General features: G+C 38.1%; 1 protein-coding gene across 2 annotated transcripts in view; it reads right to left on the minus strand.

The window, feature by feature from the left end:
• LOC149141689 (uncharacterized) overlaps positions 1-13031 on the minus strand; it is a 227765-nt gene that overhangs the window by 125750 nt on the left and 88984 nt on the right. For both annotated transcript variants that reach the window (XR_016264117.1, XM_089446846.1), the window contains exon 3: positions 11913-12213. Coding sequence is in view for 1 of the 2 variants with exons in the window: in XM_089446846.1 (XP_089302972.1) it covers positions 11913-12213 (301 nt within the window). In the remaining variant the exon portion in view is untranslated. The remainder of the gene's footprint in view (positions 1-11912; positions 12214-13031) is intronic.

Raw genomic sequence — 13031 nt, forward strand, 5'->3', positions numbered from 1 at the left:
CCCTAAGGTTTGGAATCTAGATCTGCCTAGTGAGGCTTTGCACTAGGCCTTTTAGATTTTGCAATAACTCCACTCATAAATGTTCTTTATTTCAAGTTTGACATACATTTAATTTCTGATTTAAAGGAATCACTAATGGATGTGATTCTATTAATTTCCATGGGTAACATCAATGATACACTTGAACATTTTAGTTTCTCGTATCATGATTTCGCAAATGATTCAACTAATAATCATCTTATCTTATACATGAGCATTTGATTTTTTCATGTGGATGGTTAATGCTTAAGCCTTAAACACACACTTTAATTTCTTAAATGTATCCATCTGGATGTGAATAAATTTCTTGTGTTAGCAGTTTTCTCTTGGTTGTCATATCTCCACAAGTAATGGGGAATTTTTTTATTAGACATCCTATTTTATGAGATTTGAGAGTTAATGAGTTTTATTTGAAGATCTCACCAAGACAGTCAACATTAATAAGACCATTAAATCAACTACTCTAATCTTTAAACATTTGATTCCTTAAAACCTTTGCTTTGTTTTCTACCCCACTTGTCCAATCTAGGCAATCTGAGCTAGCATCATAAGCAAATCCATAAATCATGAACCCCTTTTGTGAAGCAACACATCTAATCCTAAGCCTTTACCACAACAATAGAATTAGGACTAGTCAAGGGATTCCCCTCTTGGTTTAGTTTTACCAAGCCTTAAGTGAGGAGCAGGCCACTTAGAAGACAAGTGGTGACTTGTTTAGTAGTTTCCTTTGGCATTACCCTTTGGGAGGTTAGGATTTTTCCTCTAGGGATGTCTGAGAGCTAACACAGGTTATATAGCTTTGCCTTATGGACCATGGTACAAGGGAAATTCAAATACAAAAATGAGAGACTTGGAAATGATTTTCCTTTAGTTAACTGGGTAGTCAAGCATTCATACTAATGGTTATTGTTGACCACTCTATGTCAACTACCCTATAGAAGTACACATTTTTGCAAAGGAATTCCATCATGTTCTAACAATGATATATCTAGAATTCATCATCGTTATTCATCAGTTTATCAAAGTTGTAACTCCAAATTCTACCGCCCAGTAGGCCATTGTAAAAAAGATTCTAGTATGTCTATAAAGACATGTAAAACACCTAGGTAAGCTTAAGAATTTTTGTTAACGAGTTTCATCCTAGGGAGTTTTTAAACTCCCCGAAGTATGTGTGTTTGTAAACACGGATAATCGGCAGACTTTTTCTCCCAAGCATTCCCCCAAAGCTAGCTTGGGGCTCGATGATGATGTCTTAAGTAAGTCCTAGTGTATCGAGTCTATGTATTTTTATCATACTAGATCATGTCTTGAATCTCGCAGAATTTGGGTGAGTCTAAGTGTCTATTTTTAATTATTAAATTTCCAGCTGGTTAGGAAATTTAATAAATTGTATGTAAATTGTAAAATCAAATGATTGTAAAAGTTGAAGGGGGTAGAATACTCATAGTTAGAACCTCTACACCTCAACTTAGTGTCTAGACACATTTTGAGGGTTGAAATTAAGTCTCTCCCCTTAAATTATTTTTATTTTTGGTTTTTTGGCAAAAAAAGGGCAAAAATTTAGCCAAAAAATGGTCAAAATTTTAAAATTGAGAGAAAATAAAATTCTCTCCAAGTGGAAAAACGAATTTTTAGAGAAGGTGGTCATTCCCAAGGAAGAATTAAATTAACAAACCCAATTCCAAGGTAGAAAAACCAAAAAAATTCTTTGGGGCCACAAAAGGAATTATTTTTCAAGAAAATTAATTTTTCTGAGTCTAGTTGGTTGAAGAAAATTCGTGGGTCCAAAAGAAGTCAAATTTTCAAGGTCCTTCATCAAGGGAAAAATCAATTTTTTAACAACTTATGGACCAAGGTGATTAGGTCAAAAATGATTTTTTAAGGAAGAAGGGTCAAAATAATATTTTTTAGACCAGGAAAACACGGAATTATTATGGAATTCAAATTTCTTCATCAAGATCAAGGAACGGGATTAAATTTTGGCATGGATCAAGCAACAACTAGTCGTTTATTCTCTAGGATCAAGTCAAAATTGTGCAACTTCTTGGACCTAACTGTTTTCCACTTGGAGGGGGATCTAGAACTCTCGATTTTTCTATAAATTGCACCTGAGGTTCCTCATTGTAACATTTGATCGTCGGATGGTGTGCTAGCTCTAAAAGCTCTGTAAAAAAAAAATGCAATAAAGAAAAAAGACTTTGGGGGTTATACTACAGTGTTCTTCTCATCTTATTATGGTAATGTGTATTGTCATGTGTTTATAATTTCTACCAGGTTTTGAATTCTTGTTAAATTCATTAGCCATCTGGATCTATAGCTACTTGTTTGCATCTATATTTGGATTTGAGCAGTGTTGATCAATTAGACCTAGTGAGTTCTTGTTTGAATCTCTAGGGCTTCTTGTCACTGGGCGAATTATTCCTTTTGAGTTTTAACAAGATTTATCGAAGTTGTTTTTGGTATAAATATTTTTCTGAGTAGATATAGAGGACTTGGGGAAATTCTTGCTTGAATCAACCAAGTAATTGAGTTGGGCATTTGGGGAACTTTCTTGCTTAAACCACTCATTTACTTAGCACATAATGGTTGAGAACCTGTGGTCGACATCTTGAGGGCTTGATCATCCGGAAAGGGAGTTTTCTTAGTTCTCCATCCTAAAGAAACCCCTATTAATTTTCAAAAAAATCTATTTAAGGAGCTATGTTTGACTTATTCGCTATTTAAGAGCTAATCCCATTGTGAAATACTTGTAAATAATATTTGTAATATTTTATTTTTGAAATATTTTATTTTAAAATTTTATAAATATATTTTTAAATATTTTGTTTTAAATATATTTTGAAATATTTGTAAAATTTTGTAAATAACTTTTTTAAACCTTTTATTAACTTTGTAAACATAATTTTCAAAATATTTTATTTTAAACTTCGCAAACATACCTTTAATAACCTTTATGTACATGATTCATAGTGTATATTTTCATTTTGTGATCTCTACAGGAACAGAGTAAACAAGAGGGCCTTAGCCCTCACCTAGCCCTCATGGATAGGGTTTGAGGCCTAGTGTTAACAAACTTGAAGCAGCCGTCTAGCATTCCTTGCCAACCTTTCAGAGCCGCAGCATTTTTTTAGACCTCTTGAGGGTTTGATTTGCCATTTCGTGGCTTCTTGGCACCCAGGGAAAGTTTCTCAAGGAGGCTGCAAGGATTCTAGACTTATTTTCCTTGCCTAAATTTCACATTTTCTAACCCTAGTGATTTTTTGCAGAAATTTTTTTTTTTTTACAGGGGTTTTTCAGGCGTTGAGGGTTATTTCATTCACAACAATTTAAATTTTCTTTTTGATAGTTTTGCCATATAAATCTTTGCAAGGATTCTGGATCATTTGTTTTAGCCCAACGAAAATTTCTAGAGGCCGCAGGCTTGAAATCCTCCTTTTCATTGTTTGGTTGGGGTTTGGCATTAAAGCTGTAGTTAAACTACTTCATTGATTCATTTTCTTGGAGTCTGTAGGCCTGCTTGCTCTCATTTTATTGGGCCGCAGTTTAAACTTGTATCTGTGCTAGCCCTTGTTGTTGCAGCGAGATATTAGAATTTTGCAGGTCCTCTTTCTTTAAAGTTTGTAGCTCAGATATTTTTTTTAAAGACTGGTCCATCTCTGTAAGAGTCTGCATACTTTTGGATGCCTTAAAACCCCAAGGTCGTGAGCTCTAAACAGCTGTCCTCTCTGCTGCATAGAAAGACTGAATAATAAAGTTTGTCACATAATTTTTTTGAGCATAATCACCAATTCTTCCATCAAACATTTGCAACACATTTTACAAATGAAATTGATGCTGAAATTTGGCCTAGCCGTGAGGTCCTAAGCCATCATCTAACCCAGCCTTGTTTGAAGGACCGAGTAAGCTTTGGAGTCATCTTCTGTCTAACTGTAAGCATTATTTTTGCCTCTGTCACCTGGTATGATAAAGATTGCCATATATCCAGCGATTTGGATAGAGATCTGAAGCACACATAGGCTCATAACAATAATCAAATAACCCCATACAGGATCTCACAAATAAATTAATCCTTTCAATAAATTTTAGGGAATTATTTGCGGCAGATTCCAAAAGTTTTCTCCTTTGACTACAAGGATTATTGATCTCTGGTTGAACGCAGTGGGTTAGAAAGCAACATTTTGTTGTCTAACAGCTTTGGTTTGCAGAGATCCATCATTTCATTTTCTGAGTTTAAATTTTAGAGATTTTGGGAAATTATCAATGTTGCTTTTCATTTCTTGGATGCTAATCTTGTTACCTTGCAGGAAAAACTATAACTGAAACCTCAACTCTCTTTTGAAGCAGATATTTGGCATATGTGTGAACTATTTCATTAAAAGAGCTTGAAGATTTTTTTGTTCTCTAAGCTGGCAACTTTTCATTGACATCATCTTATTAAGGAACCAAAGCATTTTGAAATTTTCACCTTTGGGGAATTTCTGAAGCATCTCAAGAAGGATATTTGTTCTTGAGGAAATCTTTGTTCATTCCTGTTGTAAGGCTCCTTGAAGAAGAGCATTCTCTCTGCCTATAAGTGCATCTCTTATTGTAAAGCCTCATTAATAAAATAATATTTTCTCGAGGGAGTTTTGTGAAATTTCAACTATTGCAGCAACTGGAAATTATTCTTCCAACTGTAAATTAATTAACAGTTTATTTTCTCATACAAACAACAAATAATTCACAACTGCAATTTTCACCAAATTAAATTGTGCTGAAGATGGATAGGAAACTAAGAAAATATCGGCACACAAACAAAAATATAACACTGTTAATTTTGGACAAAAGTCCCCAGAAAAACCCAACTTGGGAAAATCGATGCAGCCGCGGAGGGTTTTTATTATTAAGCAGGAGTGAAAAATTTTGAGTACAACTAGATGCCAAAATTAGCAATGCTACAGAGAAAAATACTGGCAAAAATCTAGTGACGAATTTTCCTCACCCCACAAGCAATCCAAGCTCTGACTGCCAGTTGCAAGTGAGTCATCCAAAAAGCTTTTGTGCAGGCTAGCATCACCCTAATGCAGTCCCTTCCACGCTTTGCCTGAAACAGCTGCTCCTCAAGCCGTCCTGTGTACTATTGACTGAGAAACTGTCTCTTCGGCACTCTAGAAAATATCCCTGGCCTCTAGAACTGAAACTCAGCTTCTCTCCAACAAAATCTAATTGCCTCTAGAGACTTTTGCACATCCCCTGCAGCAGCCTCTATGTGGTTATTTATGCCTCTCTACAAGCTACTCTCCGGAACCAGAATCTCTTCCTCCGAACTCACTGTCCCTACCCCTCTCTATCTCTGCTTCCTTCTCTGGCTCAAACTCTTCCGGCAACTGTTGCAGCTCTCCAGAGAAATCGAACTACCCAAGGAAATCGATCTCAAGTGTCACCAGTGTCAAGTGTATCTCTCCATCTACACATTGACTTCTTATTATAATCTCACTGTGGGACTCCAAGGGCCCAGATTAAAACATTATTAATGGCTTAGATCATTTCTGGATCGATCCGTGTGAGTTTTAGATGATTCACGCCTTTTCTCAATTAATATGATTAATTAACCCCTTTTCCTAAGTTTAGACTTAGGAAATATTTAAAAATAGGCTAATAATGTAATTGAGACACTTCTAGGTGAAATTATCAAAAACAATTTCTGGGTGATGGAGAACTCTTGTGTTTTAGCCTCTCCACAAAGTTTCAATACTAGAACACCTCTAATGCTACAAAAAATAAGACTCCCTCTTAGCGAGGAAGGTGTTCAGTGCTACACTACTGCTACAATACCATGTCTCTGTATCACTTTGTCACTCTGTTGATGTTTGGCCACTGTGACTACCTACCACTGCGCAACTCTGATGTTGCATCTGTGTTGCTGCTGACATTGCTATACTGCTACCAACTCTGCATTTGCACTGCAACTCCCTCTCAATTGTTGTTGCTACTAATGCAACTACTGCAATTGAGAAGCATCTGAAATACTGAATCAACTATGTCTTTGTTCTACATCTGTCCCCTGAGCATCTGACTGTTACTAGCCTCTGCAGTGTCCACTGAAGAATTTGCGTTGTTGCTGACTCTACTACTGAGCCTCGTGCTCTGCAATCAACACTGCTCTGTGCTCCTCAGTAACTGACTGCAACTAGTCTACTACTATCACTCTGGAATATGACTGCATCAACTGACACTAATCCATCCTACTACTGAATACTATGGGCTCCCGTAGCAAAGTAATGATCCATGAGGAAGACACCTCAATGGACCCTGCCCATCCGCTTTGGGACTATAGCTCCATATCACCCCACCTCACTCCTAGAGGTATAGTTGCATACATGGCGAAACCTGATCTACTCATATTGTTGCTGCTACAACTCTAATGATGCTTCCGCACTCTGCTGCAACTACTGCAAAAATGAGTCTAATCTCCCCAGATCCAGAAGTACTAGCTTCCATCGGGCTTCTCCATCTGAAAGTAGACCCCCTTTGAGTCTCAATTTCCTTATGGGAAATCTCTCTGCTCCCTCTTGGCAACTCGCATTGTCCTCCTGGAAATTGGACTACATAGTTCTGCGGTAGGAATCTTCTAGCTAGAACTGCACCTACATCCTGCAACTGGGAAATTCGCATTGTCTGTGTCACTGCATCTAGCTCTCACGTGCACTGACTGCAACAAGATCTGCAGTTGTCATCTGAATGACTGACTGCACTTGCTGACACTAAACCTACTACTATCATATTATGGGCTCCTGTAGCAAAGGGATGGTCCTGCTATAACAACTGGGATTGATCTAACTAATATCCTTGCTGCATTTGCACTAAACCCTACCCATCTTGACACACTGAAGTATCAAGCTCCACCTCCACCTAGATTTGGTGCTCCACCATCTCCTTTCAAGCCTTGTCCCTTGCTGGGAGCTTTCTTCGCTTTGAAACTCACACTTCCCCCGATACCTGTCTCCGGCAACTGGAAGCCAATTTCCTTCCAAAATCTACATTTTGGCTAACTCCCACAACCTCCTTTGGCAATCTCATACGGCCTTTTTTGCAAAGCTGCAAAATCTACAAAACTCAAAAAATGGGAAAAAAATAAACAGGAATCTCCTCTCTTGCTTGGTTGTTGCTCTGCTACTCGCACTCCCTCCTAGAATTCATAGCCCTACTAGCTGCTACTGCTAAATGCAACTGGAAATTTTGCATTTCTGAAACTAGAAACCCTCTCAGAGCAATTCCCTCTATGTGTGCACTCTCTTCCACCCAGCACTAATTCTGCGCTAGCAACCTTGTTGCAAAAACCTTTTGCACCCATACAAGAAATATGCCCAGCAATAATATTGAGTTGTTGTTCCCTCTGCCTGCAAGAATCGTTATTTCGGACAAATCAAACTTTCCTGCAACTACAACTGGAAAATCGAACCTTTGCTCAGTGATTCGCGCCATCTGACTAGGCACTGCGAGCCCCAGCAAATTCATATTGTTGCTCCCTCTGAACAACGAATTTCTACCTCTGCTTCTTAGCTTCCCCGTCTAATCAAAATCTCTCTAATACCATGTGAAAATTTCAATTATTAGCAATTGAAATTATTCTTTGAACTGTAAATCAATTAATAGTTTGTTTGCCCACACAAACAACAAATAATTCACAACTGCAATTTTCACCAAATTAAATTCAGTGGAAGATAAACTGGAAACTAAGAGAATACTAGCACACACACACAAATATAACATCGTTATTTTTGGACGAAAGTCCCCAGAAAAACCCAACTTGGGAAAACTGACAGCCGCTAAGGGTTTTTATTAGTAAGTAGCAGTGAGAAATTTTGAGTACAACTAGATGCCAAAATCTGCTAATCCTATAGAGAAAAATACTGGCAAAAATCTAGTGAGGAATTTTCCTCACCCCACAAGCAATCCAGGCTCTGACTGCCAACTCCAAGTGAGTCGTCCAAATAGCTTCTGCGCAGGCCTGCATCACCCTAGCGCAATCACTTCCACGCTCTACCTAAAACAGCTACTCCTCAAGCCATCCTATCTGATATTCACTGAGAAACTGTCTCTCCGGCACTCCGGAAAATCTTTCCGGCCTCTGGAACTAAAACTCAGCTTCTCTCCAACAAAATCAAATTGCCTCTAGAAACTTTTGCACAGCCCCTACATTAGCCTCTCTGTGGCTATTTATGCCTCTCTACACGCTACTCCCTGGAACTGGAATCTCTTCCTCCGGACTCACTCTCCCTGCCCCTCTCTGTCTCTGCTTCCTTCTCTGGCTCAAACTCTTCCAACAACTGTTGTTACTCTCTAGAGAAATCAAATTGCCAAGGAAATCGATCTCAAGTGTCAAGTGTATCTCTCCATCTACCCATCAACTTCTTATAATCTCACTGTGGGACTCCAACCTCCAAGATTAAAACATAATCGATGGATGAGATCACTTCTGGATCGATTCGTGTGAGTTTCTAGATGATTCACACATTTTTCAATTAATATTGATTAATCAACCCCTTTTCCTAAGTTTAGACTTAGGAAATATTTAAAAATAGGCTAATAATCTAATTAAGACACTTCTAAGTGGAATTTCCATAGACGATTTGTGGGTTATGGAGAAATCCTGTGTTTTAGCCTCTCCACAAAGTTTCGAGACTAGAACACCTCCAATGCTACAAAAACTAACAAGCTTGGAATACTATTCCAAGGCATCGTTCTCTCCTTATTTAAAAGGGAAAATCTACTAACTCACTAACTTGGTCCTCTTGCATTTGCATTTCTAATATAGTTTAATTGCATTTTCATTCTAATTGTATTTTTAACTTGCATTTCTTTGCACTGCTACTTGATCCAAGTAGACTTGAGATATTTACAGTCTTGCATCTTTTACATTTAAAGATTTTTAAGTAGTCTCTCAAAATCATTGTTAGCAATCTCATTTGCCATCTAATAATCTTAAGTTTCTCTATATTTCTCTACTTGTTCAATTGTCTAATAAGTAAAGAAAATCTTAAAGAACATTGTCAATCTAAGGCATTTGATACATTGCTCTAAATCTAATTGCATCTTTAATTGCTTCATTAAATCACATTAGTCTTTATCATAAGCTAATTACCTTGTGTTTTAAGTACTATTGCATATATCTTGGTTTTTAAGCATATTTTCCTAATTGAAACAATTGCATTTTAGATCTCGTTGTGCATCCTTAATATTAACATCCAAGCCTAATCTTGGTTGAAAGAAAGTTAGGGCCACCTTCTTGATCTAATTTGCGAAGTTCAGACCCTGACTTGTGGTTAACACAGTGACTTTGCAGTCGTTAGGGTCACAATCCCTGCAACGTCGGAGGCACTCGGGTGGCTAGAAATCCAAGGAAGGTATTGTTAATATAGCCTCAGCGATCTTTCCATGGGTTTCTCTCCAAAACATACATTTGATACTAGCTTCAAAACAATTGAGAAGAGGGTTTCATCTAGATTAGGCATTTTAATTAAAATCAACCACGATTTTGCATTCCACCTAGTTTACTTTTGCATTTCATCCTTCTAATTTTTCATCTCTTGTGGCATTGCTATCATTGTGGGCATTATATCTTCCTTGCAATATAATAGCATTTGTAATGTTCCTAACTAGGAAATTCAGTGATAAACAAAGCAAGCAGACAAACCAGCAATCAGAAATGAGAAACAATCACCATACACCCATGAAAACGCTGGAAATAGAGAACTTCTGAGCCATTTTATTAAATCATCATGGGCAAATACAACAGTGAATGGAATGGTGCACCTGGGCTTGTCTCCAAGGACAAGCGTGACAAAACCCAAGTGAGCAAATGATGATCTGAGGGCTGCCCAACTGCTGCTCCAGAACTGATCTACGCTGCCCAGAAACTGTGTTGTTTGCTGGAAAGGAAGTGTTGGAATCACTGCTTCCCGTGCTCAGAAAATTATGAAACTTCAGCTCCCTGATCCTCAGCAAAAACCCACCAAAACCCAGGAAGGGTTTGGCCTAGTTCAGACTCCTGAAATTTGACCCCCAAGGAGCCTGTCCTTCTGCTCAAGCTGGCAAACTCGGCCTATCTAAATGATGTTGGGAAAGCTCTCCAAAACTGCCCCAAATCACCAAGATGTGATCCCTTATGAATTTCCTCCCTTCCCTGATGTAATTCCCATGTTATTGCTCTCACCCACAAGGCCCGCGTGATGCCCAGTCTGGCCCTCTACGCAATCCTCCAAGGCTGAGTTTCGAACTGCCCAATTGCTGCACTCACCTGCTCCAAAACTCCTCCCCAAGGCTGGCCTCCTGATATCCTTCAACTCTCCAAGTTCCTCCAATCAAGTGTTGGCCCAATGAAGCTCTGATCACAACTGTGTGTTCCCCTCTCTGCTGGCCCAGAAATACGCACTGCTAGATTGTGGCTGAGTGTGTTGGTTGTGCATCTTCCCCGGTACTCCTCAAGGTGCTTTGAAAATGCCTTCCTAGGGTGGCACTCGTAGTCCCCTAAAGGTAAGGTTGAATCTCCCGCTTGAGAGATTCGTGGCTAAACAGCCAGTTGACTCGGCTAAGCAGCTCGAGCAAACAGTCAAGTGATTTCGATGTGCAAGTATGAATGAATCCCCAAGTGAGGAGCTCTTCCTCCTTATGACTTCGTGGGCCTCCCTTTTCCTCATGTGGGCCCCTCCAACAGCCATACGATTTCCCTCCAAGGCAATTCGAATTGCCCAATGCATTTTCCCACGTGGGAGGCCCCCCACCTTCCACTAGCAAATTAATCCAGCCTTCATTTCTCCTAAGTCCCTAAGTCAAAATTGCTTGGGTCCTTTTCTTAACAAAATTTGTACAAAATTGGGGAGAGACAAAAACCTGTTACAAATTCATTTGGGAAGGGACATGACAGCATTGTTCTTGTACTCATCTTTGGTTATATTGCTCATTGTCAATCTATGTTGTCATTCTTATCTTGAGCATTTTCTTGAAAGTATAAGTTATTTCTGTTGTGCAAGTTATTTTTTATCTGCTCATATGTGATATTCTGCCATTTCTAACACTTCTTGCAGCATTGTTATTTTTGTGACTTGGAGTATCTACTTCCTTGCAAGTACTTTCATTCACATTGAGCATTGTTAAAGGCACTGGTCTACCATATTTATATCTTGTATCTGCCTTATTGATCTCAATTGCATTTATATACACTTGCTTTAATTAATAATCAAGTTACACCAATAATAATTGCCTTTCCCTTAAATCTCTTAAGTTGTTGCTTCAACAAGTTTTCCTTCATTTATCATCCTTAGGGACTACCCCCATTGACTTAGCTAGGAGAGAGTCTAAACAGAGTGAATAGGGATTTAGAGTGACATCCCATGTTCTGAGTGTGTGCCTTAGGTGTACACTTTAGGCGACAACAGTTACTGCTGAAAAACACTTCCTACAAGTCTAGAGAACCAAGCTACCAGAAAAAGGATTTTTTTTCCATTTTTTTTGTTAAAAGAAAAGCTCCGTTAAATATTTAGTGTGTTATTTTACATTATCTTTGACAATATATGCAAGACCTACCTCTTCACCAGAAATATTGACATCATGTCCTGCACCCCTAAATTAACCGGCTTCCTTCAACAGCAAAAACATATTTGATGGTTTTTTTTTGCTAAATCCAGGATGCAAAATGTTAAAAAGATGGACCTTTATTGTGACACCAGCCTATACATTAAGAACATTTTTAGGGACAAATTTTCACATCCATGGCCTAAGGGATGATACTGAGATGAACACTAATGCAGAATAAAACTAACAATAAAGCAAGAGAAGCAATCTAAATGGGTTAGACCTCCCAAAAGGTGCAGGCAATGTAAGTTGTCACTCACCAACAGCTTGTCTCTTCTGAAAGGAAGAAGATTCATATTTTGAGGAAACAATAGTGAAGACATCAGCATCTAATTCCATATCACTTCCATATTCAGTTGGCGAAAGGCACATTCCATCAACATCTACAGCATGTGATTCAGTCATGCTTTCAGTTTCCGATTCAGAAATGTCATGTGATTGACAGGTCACCAATGCATGCCATTGGCTAGCAATAGAGACTACTCTTTGAGCTTTGTGGGTGATCCTTGCTGCCCCATGTAAACAGAGTGAAAAACCTGTGACTTGGACTGCTGCACAGACCTGCATTTTGAAAAAAAAAGATTTAAATGTGAAAATACTGACTGGAAATATGTGGAAGACATACACATAGGGAAAATTTCTTAGATTCATCAAGAAGAAAGCAAATCTAAAATGTCTAAATAACAGATTAGGCATATTGGAAACAATAGAAAGTCTAATCCCCTTTTAGGTCATGACTCATCATTATTAAGGAGTTTTTCCAGAGATTCAGTGGGCAAGACTAAGGTTCGAACATCTCAAGCTATGCAATGTGAATTATTGCTGCTAACAAGATTTTCTGAAGCTGCAAAACATTTGACTAACACTGGCATAAAATCATTTAATGCATTACAACTTTATAATACAGTACGGATTCATCACTTTTTCTTGTTTAAATTTCAACATGACATTATCCCTTCTTTATTTGCCTCAGTGCAGGTTTCAGAGAGAAGCATTTGGCCAAGAATACATTATCATCACATTATCCTTTAGGGAAATGTCCCACCTTGTTGACCTTTGGTAGCTTGAGTTACTTAGCAAACTGCTAGGCATGTATATATTGTGGAGATTTAACCCACCAAGATCTTCAGATGCTATTTGGGGAGACGCATTATATTGAAGGGGTTGCTGTAATTAAAATTATCCCAAACCTTCATTACACAGAAGAAAAAATACTGAAAAGTTATACGAAAAAATTCAATGAATTTCAAGAAAATGTCATCAATTGTATTTAATAGGGATAAAATCTCAATCTCCATCAAGTTATCACTGTCAAATCCATTAGTAATTAGTTCATAAAGGTTAACTTAATAATATAGCTTTCACGCTACATCATGATG

This window comes from Pinus tabuliformis, chromosome X, assembly GCF_031772625.1.
Source record: "Pinus tabuliformis cultivar Carrire ecotype Pingquan chromosome X, CPIR1, whole genome shotgun sequence".
Taxonomy (NCBI): Eukaryota; Viridiplantae; Streptophyta; class Pinopsida; order Pinales; family Pinaceae; genus Pinus; species Pinus tabuliformis.